Here is a 19561-nt window from a genome sequence, read left to right as displayed (position 1 = left end):
GTGGTGGAAGCTTAGAGGGAAAGAGGCACAAACGTTTAAGGAGAGGATGCTAGGCGAGGGGCCTTGGGAAGAAGAAGCAGATGTAGATGATAGGTGGCTAAAGATGGCGACATGTGTTCGGAAGGTGTACTCAGAAGTGTTTGGTGTGAGTAGGGGAGGCAAGCAGAAAGTGAAAGAGACTTGGTGGTGGAATGACGAGGTGCAAAGGGCTATTAAGGAGAAGAAGGAGTGTTTCAAACGCCTTCACCTCGACAAGAGCGTAACCAACATCGAGGGCTATAGATTAGCGAAGAGGTCTGCAAAGCGAGCTATAAGTGTAGCGAAAGGTCAGGCTTTTGATAACCTTTATCAACGGCTAGGTACGAAGGAAGGAGAGAAGGACATTTATAGGATAGCTAGGGCCCGCGAGAGAAAGACAAGGGATATAAACCAAATCAAATGCATCAAGGATGGGACAGATCGACTTCTGGTGAAGGATGAGGAGATCAAGGACAGATGGCGAGAATACTTCGACAAGTTGTTTAATGGGGAAAATGAGGGTCCTACCTTCGAGTTGGACGACTCATTTGATGATACCAACAGACGTTTTGTGAGGAGGATTCAGGAGGCAGAGATCGGGGAGGCTCTAAAGAGGATGAAGGGAGGTAAAGCAATGGGTCCCGATGGCATCCCCATTGAGGTGTGGAGATGCCTGGGCGAGAGGGCGGTAGTATGGTTAACTAAGCTTTTTAACCTAATTTTCCGGTCAAACAAGATGCCGGAGGAATGGAGGAGAAGTATATTAGTACCAATCTTCAAGAACAAGGGAGATGTTCAAAGTTGTACTAACTACCGGGGTATTAAGCTGATGAGCCATACGATGAAGCTTTGGGAGAGGGTTATCGAGCATCGCCTAAGAAGATTGACAAGGGTGACCCAAAACCAGTTTGGGTTCATGCCTGGGAGGTCGACCATGGAGGCGATTTTCTTAGTACGACAGTTGATGGAGAGATATAGAGAGGAGAAGAAGAACTTACACATGGTCTTTATTGATTTAGAGAAGGCGTATGACAAAGTACCGAGAGACGTCATGTGGTGGGACTTGGAAAAACACAACGTCCCAACTAAGTATATTACCCTCATCAAGGATATATACAAGGATGCGATGACTTATGTTCGAACATGTGATGGCGATACCAGTGACTTTTCAATTAAAATAGGACTACATCAGGGGTCAGCATTGAGCCCTTATCTATTTGCTTTGGTGATGGATGAGGTCACAAGGGACATACAGGGTGATATCCCTTGGTGTATGCTCTTTGCTGATGATGTGGTGCTAGTTGACGAGAGTAGGGCAGAGGTTAATATGAAGTTAGAGCTGTGGAGACACACGTTAGAGTCGAGGGGGTTCAGACTGAGTAGGACCAAGACCGAGTATATGATGTGCGATTTTAGCCCGACTAGGCATGAGGATGGGGAGGTTAGCCTCGAAGGTCAAGTGGTGGCCAAGAAGGATATTTTCCGGTATCTAGGATCAATGCTTGAGAAAGATGAAGATATTGATGAAGATGTTAGACATAAAATTTCAGCTGGTTGGTTGACGTGGCGGCAGGCTTCGGGCGTCCTCTGTGACAAGAAGGTGCCACAGAGGCTAGAAGGTAAGTTCTATAGGACGGTGATTCGCCCGGCGATGTTATACGGTGCTGAATGTTGGCCTACAAAAAGGCGACATATCCAGCAACTGAGTGTAGCAGAGATGCGTATGTTGCGTTGGTTCTGCGGGCATACAAGAAGGGATAGAGTCCGGAACGAAGAGATTCGAGATAGGGTCGGGGTGGCACCTATCGAGGAGAAGTTGATTCAACATCGGTTGAGATGGTTTGGACATGTACAACGGAGGCCTCCCGAGACGCCGGTGCGTAGTGGAGTTTTAAAGCGGGACGATAATGTTAAGAGAGGTAGAAGTAGACCTAGACTAACTTGGGACAAGACGGTTAAGAAAGACCTTAATATCGCTAAGGAATTAGCTATGGATAGGAGCGCTTGGAGATTAGCAATTAACGTACCTGAACCGTGACCTTTGTTATTTTTTGTTTAACTCTAACTCTTCCTTTGGCTTGTGCCCTTTTTATGTTTCTTATTCTTATTTTCTATGGATTTCATCTCTAGCCTACCCCAACTTGCTTGGGACAAAAGGCTAAGTTGTTGTTGTTGTTGTATTATAGATAGTAGTATTTTTATAAACTTTATCAAAATTAACGTTAACAAAATTAGAACAATATTATTTAGGATAACTAAAATGACTTACATTTTGGAACATAGTGAGTACTATGTGAATCAGTAAGTGCATCATAAACGGCATGATAGTAACTGCAACATTCAGATAAATTAAGCACAACTGCTGTTAACCTAGCTGAATGTTCTGGGTTCCAGCTTTCAAACGGGCCATATGTTACAAACAGTTACAAACCTGGTCCATTTCTGGTACTCAAGCTACAACTCCTCTACTTGGATTGAAAAACCACAAGGGCAACGTTTCGTCCGCACAAACGTCTCCTCGTCAAAGCTCTGGTCTTCCTCCGGATACTCGTGCACATGTTCATGTTCATGATCTGTCTGCAGTTTGCTTGAAATAGGCTTCCTTTCTGAGCGTTGACTGCTGAGAGTGTTTTTCTGGATATTATCATTTCCGAGCGCCTCTTCATGACCAAGCCCGTGTGAAGGTGTTTTATAGGAGTCCTTCAATCTCTGTCTTGTTACAATGGAGCAGAGCAACTGATACCATCTGGAGAGCGCTTGAGCTTCCTCCTGCTTCCTCTCCTCAGCTCGTCTCTGCTCCTCTCCTTCTGCATATGCCTAGTAGGAGGTATGAATGCATAAGTATCACATCAATTTTAGAGCTAACAGTGATGGTACGATGGTGCTGAAAAAGATAAGACTTTTAGCTTGCTTTGGACAAAAAGTACATGTATTTATACAGGCTGTTTTCAGAAACGTGCATCTCAGTATCACAAGGATCTCCTAAATTACCAAGCTTCATATATACAATAACTTATCAGAGTCATTAACTGAAATAACTTCACCTTCTAACAAGATAGCATCGCTAAATCATTTCATAGATCAGGTAAATCACGATAAAAAAGGATTATAGGCTCAAACATTCAAAAAATACTCGTCATGCCACAACATACCTCCAGGATAGCATGCTTAAATTCAGTACAGACAACAATTCCGTCGAAAACTGGAAGGCACCGACCACTTCGATAATCAAATCCAACCATGGCAGGAGCATAATCAATGCCAAGTCTCTTGGCAACCTGGAATAATCTTGGTAACCTCAAGTGTACTGTACCAGGTGGAAGGCACTTCTCTGACCACACATCAACTTGGCCTCGTTCATTCTTGGTGACATTTTAGCATCGATCAGCATGGAACACAAGAAAATAAGGACCGAAGGTTCTGAATGGTGAGCCATACTAAAAAATAAGTTACTAATACCTTTGGCACAATGCCATCTACAGCATGAGGAAGTTGCAGCGGTTCCAGTTGCCATTCACCATATAGTTCCAAGGTTGGCTTAAGAGCATCTTCGTTAGCACTTGATTGAACTGACTGAGCATTGAAAGTACTTTTTGGACGTGTAACAAACTAATGGAGGCATTACATTAGTATTGAAAGTTCAAAACTAAGAAAACTAAAAATCAGTGCTGCTGTTATGAACCTTTGCAGGCAACTCGTTTTCTCGGATTTGCAGGCCCTCCCTCAACCATCCATGTCTTGATTGCAGTGTTTGAACACATGATCTTGGATAAACAGGATGCCCTTTGCAGAAGCCAAGAACTGGACCTTTGGGGTGAAGAATTTGGTTCTTGTGAAGCCACTTCTCAAGAGCATATAGGTGATGGTCTTTGTAGGCCTGAATGATTTCATAAATCATTAAAGCCAACCAACAAGAAATTTTATCAGAAGCAAAAGGGGACAACAAGAAATTAGACTAATTTATCCTAAATCCTGCACAGATGTACCTGTTGACTGGTAGGAAGAGGTTCTGTTAGGGCTCTGGTTTGAAGTTCCATGTCTTCAGAATTGTTTGTTGCTGTCAGCTCCATCTGCTTTAGTGGTGCCAAAACATTCTCCCACCACTCTGGATTCACTCTCCCCTGTGCAATTCTGTGCCATTGCAAGCAATACCTGGAAACATGTGGAAGACAATAAAGAAACCAGTTTTTCAAGAAGTTCCAAATCAAGAAACCTCCTATTTTTATAGTGATACTAAAGTATAAGTTCAGCTCGGCAAAGCATAAAATTATTGATACCTGGTACTTTTAAAGTTCTATAAAACAATACAGTGCTCATGATCATTCAATTTATAAAATAATGATACTTGGTACTTGGAATTAGTGTGCGTTAGGGAAAAAAATACTCAGCAGTCATGACAACATTATTTTTACTTTTAATCCTTAGTAGTTCTGCTGTGATTAATTTGGCTGATAAGCAGCGCAAGATGGTGTAACATTTGTGTGTCACTGTCACAAGCACACAACACAAACATAGGTATCATGCAAAAGGCAAACCTTCTTGTTACATCCTTGGCTCCATTTCCAGCAAAAGCAACAACATATCTTAAAGGCTTCTTGCAAACAGCTGAAGAAGCTTCTACTTTGCGTTCAGCATCAAGGAGATCATTCACAACATCAACATGCACCCATCTTCCTGTTGATGCCTGCCCACTGCAGTATACCTCGGCCCAATATAATGGAGCGCCAGCACTTCTTGACCAAACTGCACTTGAGCTTGATGTAGCTTCTGTATTTTGACGCAATTTCTTCTTTGGTAGAGCAGAATCTTGTAAGCTACCAATTGATTGGCTCATATGATTAACTTGATTATTATTTTGGTTTTCAGCAGCTGTAGCTGAAAGAGCCATTTCCAGTTGCAACTCGAATTCCACATCCCCTTTCCGTTTTGGTACTTCAGCATTCCCGGAAGTGGATGGAAGTTGGCTGCTGGCTGATATACAACTACTTTCATTATCTGCTTTTATGCTTGACAAAGTTTTAGATAAACTTCTCTTGCAAGCAGAGGTCTGTTTCGATTTTCCAAGACCGCCTCTTCGTTGATTCATGCTGACACTATCTTGAGTATTATCTTTCAGTAGAGCAGGAGAACTAACCACATTACCATCAGCAGCTGCAGAACTATGTGGTAGTGACCTTGTACAAAGCCTAGATGCATCTTGATTGAGTGTTCCCATCACTTTAGTATCAGGTTTGAGTCCAGCAACATCCAGATTTGTAACAAACCTACAAGGGAATGCATGTTTAGGGATGGTTCAATCATTCAATGACTTCAAACAGAAACAGGTCTGTAGCAAAAACCCATTTTCCAAGGGACATAACCAAGTTTACTTCATAAGGCAGATGGCATGGCAAGTGATGATTGCTTGATCTGCATGGTTATTTTGATGAGGGTGGAAGAGAAATTAAAACATGTCTTAGGTGACTATTGATTCTACTTTGTGTGATTGCCACCTAAATCCATTTACTCTTGCCCGACCTTTTCCTATTCCCCAAATAGGTTAGCAAATCCAGTCATCACTGTAAAAAACAAAACTAATTCTACATATCACAGATATCGTCTAATTTCATTATACATCTGTACGGAATGCCAAAGGAAGCAGCGTGTCATAAGAACTATAAGGAAGCAAAATGATGTATTGCTATCCTATGCAAACAGTTAAGATATTCTTAAACTCAAGCACATCTAATCAGAAAAATATATACCTTGCTGTTAAGTTAAGTGCCCTGAACAATGCCACTGAAAGTGCACAAACCTGCATAGAAGACCATTTGTGTGACAGCTTCACAAAAAGAGGTTATTGCAACTTCAGAGACAATATGAAAGAAAAGATGGATAAGATAGGGCAGCTGATTTCTTCAGTGTAGGGATCATATTCAATACCTCTTCTGCAGTGCCTACACGATCTTGAATAGTGAAACCCAAATTTGATACAAAAGATCCCCTGTGAGTAGATTGTGCGGTTACACAAAAAGTACGATGGAACTGCAAGTACAATACATGCAACTTAAAAAGACTAACATTTTTAAGAAAAATCTTGTCATAAACTTCAAATGTATAGGTGAATAAAAATTAAGTAGAGAAGCGGCTTACCCAGCTCACAAGATTTTGTAGGTTAACAGCTTTCAGGTTTCGAACATCAGCAACACTCCATAGTAAATGGTTCGGTAAAAGAGAGAGAATCGAAGCCTGCAAATAATGTTAGAAACAACACAGGTATGATTTAGCTTCAAAGGCAGCCACAGATCTTGTACTTCCTTAAATTTACATTAGTTTCATTGTTTGGACTTTGGAACATGGAATGGAGTATATATGATAAAGATATTACAAAGAGATGGAGATGATAATACCACTGTAACGGACCTGAATAAGAGGATCATTGCAAGTCTTGTCAACTACTCTACCCCTTGCTATTAGGCAAAGCAAATGGACCTTGTGCACAAGTTCAGCTAACTCCTGAGTAAATCAGACAATAAAGGTAGAAGGCTATTAACTGTGCCACATCAAATATATGCTTACTAGGAAAAGAAATGGGAGCCTGATAGAAAATAATAGATAGTAAGATTATTTTAACTTTTTTTTATCTCCAGTGCTTGTTCATTACAAGGCTTGTGGGAAATAATGATGCGTAGATAAAGGTTTGCCTGTAGCAAGCCTGCAGATAATTCTTTTTTTTTTTGCGAGGAGCCTGCAGATAATTCAATTTTGCTCATCACACAAGCTGGTGTCTGGCAATCCTGAGTGCATACCATAAGGCCAGATGGACAATAAGAGTTTGATTGCCATAAAGTTGTGGCAACTGGTTAAATATTAGGTGACATGTTCATGAGTCTATCCATTCTGAATACATTGACTAGAAATTTCTAAGAGTCATGAAGAAATTACCTTCTCTTCAGCAGTAGCCCTCCGAACAGTCTTCTTGGTAGTAGAAGAAGGCACATCATCATTGAACTCAACAGTGAAGGACTCTCCAAGCTCATGAGAATACTCATTGCGTTCCACATGTCCCTCTTCCCAGTCCATGTCAGCTGCATCATTGTCACAAACAGCCTCCACCTGTTCCTCCAAATTGTTCTTTTCGAGGCCCCCTGCACCGCACCTCTCAACGCTGGCATTATCCTGCGTCTCTGCCTTGGCTCTGCCCTTCTTTCGTGTGTTCCCAAGTGGTGATCCCGCTTCCACCTAAAGAGAGCGATGTAAGTAAATCCCATCATGGACCATTTAGTCTGAACAAAAGTAACATAGGTTTATTAATTTCTACATGATATCCAGAATAGCTCTATGGTACTATAGTTTCCTTTGGGGTGATTCAGTTGAAGTCTGGAACACAATGTATAACCTAGCACAACAAAACCGCACACTTGGACAAGTGAAAGTATGCTGCTTCATTTGACCTGAAGGGACTGAATGTGTGCCCCTCCCTAAACAATCAATTCAAGCCATGGAGAAACCCCAATTGACTTTATAGCAGCTTGATTGACGAGCCTCCCCATGGACAGTTGGACACAGTCATTCGGTCTCATCCTCTGGAATCCCGGCCGCAATGCCCAATTAACTTCCTAGGGATTCTACCAGCACCGACATGCGAGCTAAATTAATACTACGGAGTAGCACGCAGACGCGTGGGGCACCAACGAAAAAAACTCACCTTGGCAGGAGATTTCCCTTTCGCTGCCGGCGAAGCCCTCCGGCGACCCGCCACGCCGGTCGCCGCCTCCGCGCCTGGCCCTGCAGCACAACAGAGTACTCATCTCTAATGGGGGAAACACGCAGCAGCCAAAGGAGAGAGGGACTCCGGAGGCGGGGGATGACGAACCGGCAGAGGGCGAGGGTTCCGCTCTCGCTCCGCTCGCGGACTGGCTCCTGGTCCGCCGCATTTGCAGGCGATTGGAGCTCGTCGCCTCGCCTTGCTGAGGGGACGCAAAAAGAAAACAAAAGGAGGCGGCGAAAGGACGGGGAGGCGAGGGGCCGGCGCGGCCGCCGGCCGTTAGATTTCGGAGAAGGGAGGGGCACCGGGGGGGGGGGGGGGTGGGAGGGGGAGCGCGACGGCGCCGTGGCTGGTGGCGAGTGGGATGGGGGCCCTGGGGGGTTTCGCGCGCCGCGACCGCGAGGCAGCAGGTCGCTCTCAACGGGGGCGGGTGGGACCCGCTCCTTCCGTGGGCACTGGGCAGAAGCAAAGCCCTCCCGCCGCGCGGCAAGGCCGCAATGCGCACGGGCACAGGCGTTGCCATCCGGGCTACTTGGGCCGGACGGACGGCAAGGCTGGCCCATTGAAAGGCCTTTCTAGAAAACACACGGCCCACACGACGAGACCACGTGTAGTCCTCCCCTGCACGAACAAAAAGAAGCATCGATCTTGCTGTTTCATCTCTGGACAGCAGAACCAGCATATTGTTAGTTACATGGACGCCAATGCAATAACAGTAACGATTTCTCCAACATTGACCTATGCACGTTTCATCTGAATGTATGTTTGCAAGAGAGCATCTCTTGAAAGGTTGGAGCTGCCGTGCAGAAGGGGACCCAAATGCAAGGAAGGATACTGGTAACCACGGTCTAGAAAAGGCTGCTCGATCAACCGTGGGCAATCCACAGTACCAACAGCTACGGGACTAATTCGGCTTCTGGGATATGCTGCAAGATTGAAGATTTTGGCAGGATCATGTATGCCGCATAAGGACGTAGGTGGGTATCTAATAGTATTTTTTGGGTCTGCTAATTAATTATGATGGCATGTCACTCTAGCTCATTTCTCCTCCAAATTATTTAAGCAGAATGCTATTCTAATTTATTTTATCAACTTTTATGATCGATCCATTGGTCCAAAATATATAAAACTTGCATCCTAATACCGCAGCACCGAAATCCTGCGCGCACTCTAAAATGCAATTGTGGAGTTATGCACCACCAGCTGTTGCTGCATTGGTGTTGCGATGAGTGATATGTTGAATAGTGTTGAGAATTGGTCTCAGATCATAATGATAAACATGCTTAAGTGTTTCATTTGAGTTTATACAGTTATATATGCTTATGCATGATTATGCTTATGGCTAGACGATGGAGACCGTAAAAGGGAGGCAATAAGTTGAAGACGACGCTTACGATCCATATATAAAGAGGGGTGATAATAGATCATGATTATAAGCAGGGGTGGTAACGGATCATGATGTTAGTGCTCTCTTTATAATCCAACTTAACTCTTATATACTTTTAGCTCAAAATTCTATAAAATAAGAGCCTGATCCTTTCTAAGTCCAACCCTTACATTTTCTAGATAAATTTTTAAACCTTTTACCACCCCTATGTTTAAGTGCATGAATGAATGAAAAGGCAAGTGGCGCCCTGCAATTATTGCAAATAACAAAGTGGGAATAAGAACCATAATGCACGAATTTATAAGATCATTTTTTTTGTTCTGGCAGCCCAGTGTATTAGTACAATCTTTTTGTCTATTTCCTGAAACAAAATACGATGATGCACCTGCATGAAGCGGCCGGAGGAGAGACTTGCATCCAAGTTAAGATGGTCCAAAGTCCAAACGCCAGCTTTATGTATCCAGATATCGTCTCATTCTAGTCTGAGGGGACGATAGCGGTCGCCGTCCGAGGCGGCTCCGGCGGGCAGACCATCAGGTTGGGATCCCACGTTTCGCAGGACGCTCCAGCGCGCAGCAGCTGGATACCGCGGTCGCCGTCCTCGATCGTCGCCAGCGCCGCCGTGCAGAAGCAGCTGGACACCGCCGCGCCGAAGGCCGTCGTCTCAGGCTCATTGTGAGCTTATACATGATGACTTAGCTCTTGGTTATTTTTCCGGTGAATGCAATAATCAAACGATATTGTTCCTCTTCACGTTCTTCCGTACTTCATTTGTTTGAAGTCTTGGGCCTTCCGATGATTTTCTTAATTAAGTTTTAAACATGTCTTCCACTTCCTTTGATCGAGGTGTTTGCATTTATTTATAAGACTAAGGGCATGTTTGAAGGCGCTAAAGTTGAGTGCTAAATTTTAGCACCTATTAGCACTTTATTTTTACTAAAATTTTTAGATCTTAGCTAAAGTTTAGCCCACCTCATTAGCACTTCTATTTGTATACACTAGTGTTAAAGTTTAGCACTTTGAGGCATTAACGCTTCGATCCAAACACCCCTTAAATCTTATATACTAGCTAGCTAGCAAATGTTGTTAGTCTATTATTAATTCCTCCTCCGGTCCGAAACTTATTCTAGAAATTCTACGATAGAATAACAAGAGGTAAAATAACCATATTTGTTTCTATTTTTTACTCCTATTTGATACTAATTAATAATTGATTTTTGCATGCACGTGCACTTTCTAAATAAAGTTAAATGGCTTATTTTTTAGAATAAATTTTAAATTCTAGAATGACTTATTTTTCTAAGGACGCTTATCATTCAACCACTAAAATCACACTTAGGGTGATTATCTGTTCAGTTTGAGTAGACTGGGAGAAGCATGGACCCACATGCGTGCGTATATGTAATAAGCTTTGGACTGAATATTTCGTACTGGAACATGAGATGGTTAGCATTCGGAAGCTAAGGATATTGATCGGCTGCCCTGCCAGGCGTCGCGTGTTGGCTGACTGTTGAGATCAATTCCTAAGATGATTTCCATGAACTTAATATGGAATTCCAAAATCGGTAAATGATGATGCCCTGAAAAGCTCTCCAGAAACTTTTATTAGCACGACTGTATGTATATATATAATTGTATATGCGAGAGAAATCGAGCGGAAACCTTGGGAGGAGTGGTAGTATGAATGTTCCGCTAATCTAGTATCCTTTTGTGGATAAAGGAAGTCAGCAAGCGCATCTGGTGTAGTGGTATCATAGTACCCTCCCACGGTACTGACCGGGGTTCGATTCCCCGGATGCGCAATGTTTGTTTTTTGTAGTCGCTTCCTTTTCTTTTTGTCTTTGCTTATTCTCTTCTTTTTGTTAAACGGATTCGTTGTTAGGACTCGCATTTTCCTGATGGATGAGACTAGTATTTCGATTTCAACCTTCAATGTTTCTGGATTTTGCTTCACCCAATTCAAATACATCAGCAGGCAGCGTTTGATAAGCCATGGAACTGCACGTTAGAATAGCACACCAGCTGCCTAGACAGCCTAGTGCTACTCCAAACCAATCTTATTTCGCCTGAGCATACCTTCACAAGGCAGACACTTTGGGTATGACCATTTGAATATAATGTGCATGCAAAACATTTGATTCATGGACTTCCAACCGTGTGGTTTTAACCTGTAATAACAACTCAAATGTCGTTATGGTAGCGCTCTTTCCACATGTCGTTCTCAGGCTCTCTTAAGCCTCTCTCTCCGTAGGTAGAACTCAAACCATGACACAGCACCAAAATATTGAAACACCGGATCAAATCCTAAGCTGAGCTCTTTCACTCACCAGGTCCATTGCCAGCATTTACAAGAAAACTAAAATGCGCACAACGCAATGTGTCGCGGAAGGAAATGAGGCCGTAAGAGAGCAACAGACTCCACCCTGCTCTGCATTATTCCCAGACTAAGCTATATTTTTGGGGGCACGCAGCACATGATAACAGAGCAGCTGTACAATGATAGGAATATGAATCCCTTATTCCCTTTGCAAATAGAGATCCGAGTTCGCTACAACGAAGCCACCGATCCACCTGAAAACTGAGAGTTGTATAAAGGAGCTAGTGTGTGGAAAAGAGGGCATCTCATGCTGATGCTTCAGTCCGTAGAGAATGCTCCCTCGCAGTACCTGCAAGAGGGATGCAGAAGTTAGTGAGGCCAGGTTCAGTGTTACGCATATGTGTAAAAGCCCTCATGGGAACTAGGAACTGCTTATCAGTAAAGGTAACAATGTTGTCAAAGAATTGAGTTTTTTGCCTTTGAAATGTAAAGCATAAAGAAAAATATTAGGCAAACAAGCCAAGTCATGGCCATGCCAAAAGTGCCACTTCAACAAAACGTTAGCAGCTTGGTCACACAGGTCTTTGTATATATAATGAGAATAACAGGGCTATGAAATTCTATATTGCGGCATTCAGAGACAGCCATGATATGCATGATCCTTCATCAGACATTATTTGAGAATCCTTCACCAGCCTTCTCCGCATGTAATGTGTATATATTATTCAAATTCACGATGCATGGATATCCTAAATACGAAATTGGAATTAGCCAATACAAAGAGAGAAGAAATTACCTGTTGCTAAACTTCTCTACAGCTGTGGATGCATAAAGAAGTGTTTCACCACCCTTCTCTAAAGCCATGTAAAGCTCCCTTCCTCGAGTAATTTTAGCAATCACCCATGCATTGTTTTTTGTTCTGATGCATACTTCAAAATCCTTATCATGACAGGGGTCACTTCTCCTGTATCTTGACTTCTCCAAATCTACTTCTTGTCTTAGCCTATTGAGGGCAAGTAGCGAATCCTGCATAATTTCAGCACAGGTATAAGTCAAGTGAAAAGGACAACACAAGCTAGAAAAAGGTTATTGATCCTAATATAAAGTCTAACACCTAACAATGCACAACAAGATATAATCCTTACAATTTATAGTATAAGGAAGGATATACGTTTCTCAGATGATTGAATGACACACACACACACAAAAAAGAGAGATCATACTCATTGTAGTTTACTCAATACACGATAGTATACCTTTGCCAGGGTGGTAACTTTCCCAGGTGGGGAGGCTCTTGATACCCTTCTGTCCGGATCAACCAGCAAGTAACGATATCCACTAACATGATAAGCATTTTCTCCTCCCCATCCGCGTGTCAGTTTCTGTTCAACAGTGACAATCTTCTGTGATGCCTGCAAGATTGATCAAATTACTGGGCATACATTCAGGGGCATATTATTGAGGAAAAAGAAATAAACAGAGCATGGGTTCTTTTTGCATTGAACAGTGTATTGTAGCTCAGCAGTGCATCACGAGACGCCGAAATGGATGGAAAGCATGCATGGGCCACTCACATTTTCAAGCATCTGCTTCTTCACATGAGCGATGCCCTCTTCTCCATTTATTAGTGAGGAAGCAGGAATTAGCAAAAGGATAGTGAGACTCTTGTGCTGATAAATGCATAGGTACATGCGCTCCTCTGCCTGCTGGAACCAGAGTATTGGAGTCAAGGGTACAGCACCACGAACTTCTGTAGCTGCGAAATCAGGAGCAACAAAACCGTCCTTTCCCTTTGAAAATTTCTCACGCAGGAGAGGCCTGAAATTATGATGCATCTGATTTTGTCCATCAGGAGAAGTATCACGAGATCTACTATGGTACCTTTCTCCTGCAGTTGTTCCATTTGATGAACTTGAAGTAGGGCCTGCATTAACAGAAGTTCCTTTCCGCAAATAGGACCAAGAGCTTGCATTGGAAGATAAGGCACGAGGAGTTAACCTCAGGACAGCATAAGTATATAGGTTTAAAGTATCATCCTGTAGAAAGAAAAAAAAAACTCCAAATCCTTAATGACAAAAGAACCAAATGCTCGTAAATCAGCCAAAGCAGATCAAATTCCAAGCGAAGTATTGATTACAGTGACCATACCGGAGGCAGAGTTGTAGACACCAATAGGTCTTCAAATAATACGAGCGATTGGCAGGTGATATTTCCAAGACATGATCCAAGAACTGTGGTGAGTGACTGAAACACTAATACATCAATGGTTGGAACGAAAAAACAAATATGTACAACTACTGCAATTTGCAAACAGTATGATTCTAGATGATACTGCAAATATGACATTTACACACTACTGCTGGAGGGTAGTCCAAAAGGACAAATGCTGTTTGAAAGAGTAAATACTGATCAAATCATTCCTGAAAGATTTTTCCAGAAAACAACCTTCTATTTATCTAGAACAACTCTCTGTGTAATTACCTACAATAAAAAGCAACCGTATCTAACATAAATATAAGGCACAACTAATGAATGTCAACAGTAAGCCTTCCCAAAAAACATATTAATAGATCAGCCAAGAAGGCTTTGTGCAAACCAAACCCATAAAGATCGTCCTCGAATATAAGGGACTCTGAGTTTGTCCTTAGTCAAAAAAAATTTAAGTTTGACAAAGTTTATAGAGAAGAAAAATAATAGTTATTATATCAAATGAGCATCATTAGATATATCATGAAATATGTTTTCACAGTTTACTTCAACGATGTCGTAGATGTTAATATTCTTCTCTATAAATTTGGTCAAACTTAGGATAGTTTGACATAGGACAAACTCAGAATCCCTTGCATTTGGTCAAACTCAGAATATGCTTCGTTATGTGGAAACAAGATATAGGAGCTGTGATAGAATTTATATCCTAAACCAACCAGTTTCAGGATAGGAACTGGTTTATACTGAGTGAATCAAAATTATCCCTTATACTGAGCGCATTCAATAAGGAAGCCAAACTTTTCAGATAAAAGTAGTTAAAGGTAACTAAACACAGTGGAAATGTTTTAAACTAATCAGGGGAGTAAGAGAAAAAAGGATGTTTCTATTAAAAAATGATAGTAACAGAAATACAGCTTACCTGAACTTCAAGTGCTACTTCTCTTGGTATTGTGAGCATTTGGATTGTTCCCCTCTCCTTTAGGCTGTCACGGTAGGCTGGGAACTGTAACTTTTTACCAACATGAAAATCTGCTCCAGAGCATAAAACAACAGATATATGTGGGATTAGATTACCAAATATTTTCAAATAGTATAGTAAGCCTCTTTTCAAGGGCAACAATTTTTTTGCACCCTTGCAAATTTCAAGAGACCATGACAACAAACATAATTATAACAGCCGTAAACAAAAGGAAAACTAGACTCACCACTCAAATAATCTGTGAGAAATGTGCGGAGGTGACCACGGGCAAGTTCGGCACTGGGTTGCCTGTCAAGTAAAGTTCGGATTGGTCCATGGAACATTGTGAAAAGGGAATGGGCCTCTTTAAGGATCCCTTGCAGTGCACCACAACGCCAGGTCGATTCGTTGTCCTTGGTTTTTTCCACAACCTACAAATCAAATTCCATGCTAACTATAAGTGAGCACAAGATGGCTAACTATAAGTGAGCACAAGATGTTACAATCATTCAACTCACATTGGTGTAAAGGGGGCAAAAACAATTTTGCAAGAGAAAGAACACAGGTAATGGTCGCTGATCTATCGCATGAAATCTGTATCCTCTGCCTGTTTTTGGTTGACGAGATTTAACCATCGGTTAAACTGAGAGAAAATGGCCATTCTTTTGGCCCGTTTATGGCACGTTTGACTAGCCCTGTGTATGTTTCTACCTTAAAACGGAAAACCCTCAGATTGCCTTCTAAAACGAGCTAAAACTGGGGGTCCTGTTTTTCGGAACTGCCTGCTGCAGTTCCGAGATATCCTTCCCTGCCTTTTCAATTAATAGCTCGAATTCGTATCCTCGGGCAAGGGAAATATGCTTAAACTAAACTAATGCTACCCTCGGAAAGGGTTGTTCCAAATCCAATAGCGGAACAGCGATAGCGAACCTTGCTGCGGATGTGTAATAGTTGTTTGACTTTTCCAATGACGGTGTAGGTTCGTAAAAAAAGGGGGTTCCTACGAGTGAATAAATGGCGAGCTTTAGACCATACGCTATCCCTTAGACCAGGGGAAGGTTAATATGTACGCATGACTTTGTTTGTTGGGTGGGATGAATCGGCATGGGCGCTAAATGGAGTCCTAGTTCCCTCAGGAGAAGATCACATCTCCACAATAAGCCTCATGCTATTTTGGAAGATGGTTCTGTGAAAATATAGACATAGCCAAGTTAAACCTACATTGGCATTGTTGTATGACATGAAGAGACAGGGAAGGTTTTGGTGCCAGCATAGAAATACTCTCCTAACTCTAAAATTAATATCATGAGGCTTTAGTGACCAGTAATATTCAATAACAACAATACAAGGTATTCATGATGTTCTTTAAGTGAACTATCAAGTAATCAACTTCCACATGTTGGTAAAAAGAACAATGCTGCCAAGAAGCATACTCAGTGACATCATGGAAATAAAACATTTATGCATGAACAGTAGTGAACCAGAAGAACTAGCAAACAGAAATGAAATGCATGTAAAAACTTGAAAACCGAAGTTCACCTAAACCCAGAGGCAAACTATTAAAGTATGCATAGAGTCGAGATCCATTACCAGAACCATCCAAATATCAGGTTCCGCTTGATAAAAAACTTGGGAGCGTTTCTCAGATTCTATAACTTCACAATCCTCTTCAGGAGAAAATATTCTGCACATAACTAAAACAGGAGAAATAAGATGAATAGACCCAGAGAAATTAGGCAATAGAAGAAATAGCACAAACGAACTCATGAATATTTAGTGACTTGTTGGGATGGATAGTAAAAGACTAAACAAAAGACATAATGTAAAGCACAAAGGAAATGTTGCTTTTGAAGAGTCCCGATCTTCTGAACTCATCCCGCATGTCAGTTGGAGTAATCATCAAAAGAAGTGGAGTTCTCTAGAGCTCTACTAGAATGTGTGAAATCTCGACAAAACAAACTAATGTGCAATTTCTGCTACTTAAGTTAAGATGCAAAATATGCATATGCAAGCCTTTTGACCACTACAATCTCATAGGAACAAACACTTGAGCTTTTACTACGCTCAGAACAGGTCCCAATTTTGCTGTTGGTTAAAAAAATTTAAGCTGGATCTCACACCGCAAAATTACTCACTAATGTTTTGAAATGAAACAAAATTAATCCACCTTGGATTCCCATTGCATGCCGAATTTGCATCAACATGGATTTTATAGATATCACATCTTGAGCTCAGGATACAAGGCTAGGTCCTGTTATGCTACTCCACGATGGTGAGTGCAAATTCTCTTAAACTAACTTTCAGGAACATAACAAGGAAACAAGTTGAAGGTCGCCAAATGGACGATTCGCTCGAGTAATGCAGTAACCGGCTAGCGTCGGCGAGGGAGGGCGGAGAAGGCGACCTTGTGAAAGTGACGATCCCCTCGCAGAGCCCGATGACGGAGAGCTGGAGCAGGATGGGGCAGTCGGCGGGGTGGAAGAAGAGGATCTTGTCGAGCTCCTGGCCCTCCTGCTGCCCCCTCCGGAGGTCGAAGACGCAGAGCTGCGCCCCGTCGCCCGCGGCGGCCGCCGAGAGCCCCATCCGGAACCGCGACCCACCGGAGTGGGGGGTCACCCGCGAGGGACGGTGAGCACAGCGGCAAGGGAGCGACCCGGGGAGAGCTGGGGCGACCTCGCGATCCGAATTGCGGCCTGCGGGGGCTCGTCACCGGGGGAAGAAGGGAGATCCGGCGGGCGCGGCCAGTAGGGTGGTTGGGTGGCGTGAGGTCGCGGCCACGGTGGTCGGGAGAGAGGAGGGGAGGGGAGGCAGGCGTGGACCGGTGGGATGTGGATGCGCCGGTCGGTCGGCGGTGGTGGTGCGCGGACGAACGGCCCAATAGGCACGGGCAGACGGGCCCATACAATGTTGTCTCTCCTAGGCATTAGCGGACGGGCCGGTGGAAGTCGTGACAGCGCAGGCCGGCCTCGAAGTTTACGGCCCATTTGCAGGCAACCCTTTTCGTTTTACTTTTTCTTTCGGGTTTGTGGTTTCCTTTTATATTCATTCCCTTCCTATTTTCTCCATTTCATTTCTATTTCTAACCCTCGTATCGGTATTCCTTCACCGACATATGATACCGTAGGTTTTTTCTCTTTATGTATCTTTCTCCTTTCTTCTCTTCTCATGTTCTAATTTTTGTTCTCATTTTCTATTTTTTTTACATTAAATTTTTATTTCCCTTTCCTTTTTTTTCTTCAAGTTCTCTGTACATTTATTAAATCATTTTTGTGTTCTCTTTCCTTTTTATTTATTTTTATTTTCAATTCTCATGTGGCCATTATTTCTTTAGATTATGGTTCATATCATTCATCTTTATTAATATATGATCGGATGCTAATAAACTTACACTCAATTGTTTTTGCAGTGAAATTATCTGTTTGCATGGGAAAAGATTATTGCTCAATGGACACTAATTTGTTTGCATCGTAGTAGAGTAGTTAGTTGGCGACTTAAACTGGTTTATTTATTCATTTTTGTATTTATTTTGTTGGCATGTAATAATAATATGTCCGTGAAGTGGATATATTTTGTTTGCCTATAATAATAACTTGTTCATCTGTGGAGCCATTTTATTCACTAATTTATTCATGATGGTAAATTATTTATTAATTTGTAGATTAAATTATTCCGCATGCGGATCTATTTTGTTTATTTTGTAGATTCGTCTGTTCGTGATGTTACGTTATTTGTTCGATTTGTAGACTAAATTATTCCTTGCTCATGTGTCTAATTTGATAATTGTTTATTCATACAGCAGTGGTAGTAAATGATGAATCAAGCACCAATTAATCACACTGCAATCTCACAGCAGGACATCTCTTTTGCCACTACGTGCACCAACTCCGAAAGATGGTGATACGTACGTGGTGGCTGAACGCTGGGCCGGGCGGCTAGCTAGCTAATGCCACTGAGTCTTAATGTTACCTGCTGGTCGATCTATAGCCCTTGCAGCAAGGTTTTGTTGCGTAATGCGTTGAACTGATATCAAATTACAGTACATTGCTAGCTACTCGAACACAAATATATGTATACAGTAAACCCAGACGCTAATAAGCATATTACAGTGCTCCTTCCGTTCCAAATTATAGGTCGTTTTGACAAATCTAGATACATAGATTTGTTATGCATCTAGATATAGACATAGATTGTGTCTACATACATAGTAAAATTAAATTTATGTATCTTAGTTTGCCAAAACGAACTACAATTTGGAACGGAGGGAGTAAAATAGTAAATCAAACACTGATCAATACATCATCATGAGTTGACGCAGAGACAAAAACACATTTGTGGATCAGTTACACAACACTGGTCACTAAGCGCACGTGCACGTACGGGCCGCTGCAGTAGTATGCTGCTACATAGGCGTGAATTAATGGGCTGCGGTAAAAGAAAACTAGATATTGTCGCGCTGCATGTCCACTCCCTCCTCATTTTCCTGTCACGACGGAATTAAGCAACGTGTTGCAACCGCCCCTCGGTGCACGCACGGGCACACGTACGGCCGATCGAGTCAAACGCGTTTCAAAAGAGAGCGCCGCCTAGCTATTGCGACGCTTGCACGCGTTTGAAGCGTCCCGGACTGTAGACCATTGCTGCACCGTCGGTAGCGTACGTGTGTACTGCTGCCGCATGCCAAGAGTACTGGTGACCACGCCTTTAATAAATTAGCACAAGTGTCGTGAGGGTTTTCTCGCTTGTACGTACGCTCGTTTGCAGAGAGAACCCCCACGACATTCCACTCGTATTTTTCACACGCGTCTGTGGTCCTTTTGAATTTTATGAAATCAGCTAAAAAATCCCTATGGGATCCAAACAGCTTGCATTATTGCGTGTGGATTATTATAAAAAAATCCAGCCATCCAGATTATTTAGAGAGAGCGA

The 19561-nt window shown here is 42.4% G+C and overlaps 2 protein-coding genes and 1 non-coding gene across 6 annotated transcripts; 1 reads left to right on the top strand and 2 right to left on the bottom strand.

The window, feature by feature from the left end:
* Positions 1-2340: 2340 nt before the first annotated feature.
* LOC112897649 (DNA repair protein RAD4) lies at positions 2341-8076 on the bottom strand. 2 transcript variants are annotated; one of them, XM_025966002.1, is made up of 13 exons: positions 7874-8076; positions 7706-7785; positions 6943-7239; positions 6421-6513; positions 6151-6246; positions 5941-6042; positions 5763-5839; positions 4554-5282; positions 4005-4170; positions 3701-3895; positions 3478-3627; positions 3171-3380; positions 2341-2835 (listed from the first exon to the last, which is right to left on the bottom strand). In XM_025966002.1, exons 1-13 carry the CDS (start codon positions 7932-7934, stop codon positions 2473-2475), a joined length of 2619 nt encoding a protein of 872 aa, XP_025821787.1. In that variant the 5' UTR covers positions 7935-8076; the 3' UTR covers positions 2341-2472. The 2 variants fall into 2 exon arrangements, with proteins under 2 accessions (XP_025821787.1, XP_025821788.1); XM_025966003.1 differs by having other exon boundaries at positions 5763-5812.
* A 2807-nt stretch (positions 8077-10883) lies between these two features.
* Positions 10884-10954, top strand: TRNAG-CCC. Its single transcript has one exon. It is a non-coding gene; the product is annotated as a tRNA-Gly (tRNA).
* Positions 10955-11253: 299 nt separating this feature from the next.
* Positions 11254-17456, bottom strand: LOC112897003 (vacuolar fusion protein CCZ1 homolog). Of its 3 annotated transcripts, XM_025965163.1 has the most exons (10): positions 17040-17455; positions 16226-16319; positions 14883-15066; positions 14597-14706; positions 13618-13713; positions 13351-13505; positions 13044-13287; positions 12726-12881; positions 12266-12495; positions 11254-11818 (listed from the first exon to the last, which is right to left on the bottom strand). In XM_025965163.1, the coding sequence occupies exons 1-10, from the start codon at positions 17216-17218 to the stop codon at positions 11788-11790; spliced, it is 1479 nt and encodes a 492-aa protein (XP_025820948.1). In that variant the 5' UTR covers positions 17219-17455; the 3' UTR covers positions 11254-11787. The 3 variants fall into 3 exon arrangements, with proteins under 3 accessions (XP_025820948.1, XP_025820947.1, XP_025820950.1); XM_025965162.1 differs by having other exon boundaries at positions 13044-13505; positions 17040-17456; XM_025965165.1 differs by having other exon boundaries at positions 13044-13505; positions 16226-16329; positions 17040-17157.
* Between the last annotated feature and the right edge of the window lie 2105 nt (positions 17457-19561).

Source organism: Panicum hallii, chromosome 6 (assembly GCF_002211085.1).
Source record: "Panicum hallii strain FIL2 chromosome 6, PHallii_v3.1, whole genome shotgun sequence".
Classification (NCBI taxonomy): Eukaryota; Viridiplantae; Streptophyta; class Magnoliopsida; order Poales; family Poaceae; genus Panicum; species Panicum hallii.
Note: the sequence above shows the minus strand (reverse complement) of the source record. Positions and strands in the feature narration are given on the sequence as shown.

Excerpts from the sequence above, each read along its gene's own strand:
- LOC112897003 (XM_025965162.1), bottom strand. The coding sequence starts at position 17,218 with ATGGGGCTCTCGGCGGCCGCCGCGGGCGACGGGGCGCAGCTCTGCGTC. Across the intron at positions 14,707-14,882 it reads TCTCACAGATTATTTGAGTG|ATTTTCATGTTGGTAAAAAG; the intron begins GTGAGTCTAGTT and ends GCTCTGGAGCAG. Across the intron at positions 12,496-12,725 it reads AAGTTACCACCCTGGCAAAG|GATTCGCTACTTGCCCTCAA; the intron begins GTATACTATCGT and ends GAAATTATGCAG.
- LOC112897649 (XM_025966002.1), bottom strand. The coding sequence starts at position 7,934 with ATGCGGCGGACCAGGAGCCAGTCCGCGAGCGGAGCGAGAGCGGAACCC. Across the intron at positions 5,283-5,762 it reads GCACTTAACTTAACAGCAAG|GTTTGTTACAAATCTGGATG; the intron begins GTATATATTTTT and ends ATTCCCTTGTAG. Across the intron at positions 3,628-3,700 it reads AAAACGAGTTGCCTGCAAAG|TTTGTTACACGTCCAAAAAG; the intron begins GTTCATAACAGC and ends TGCCTCCATTAG.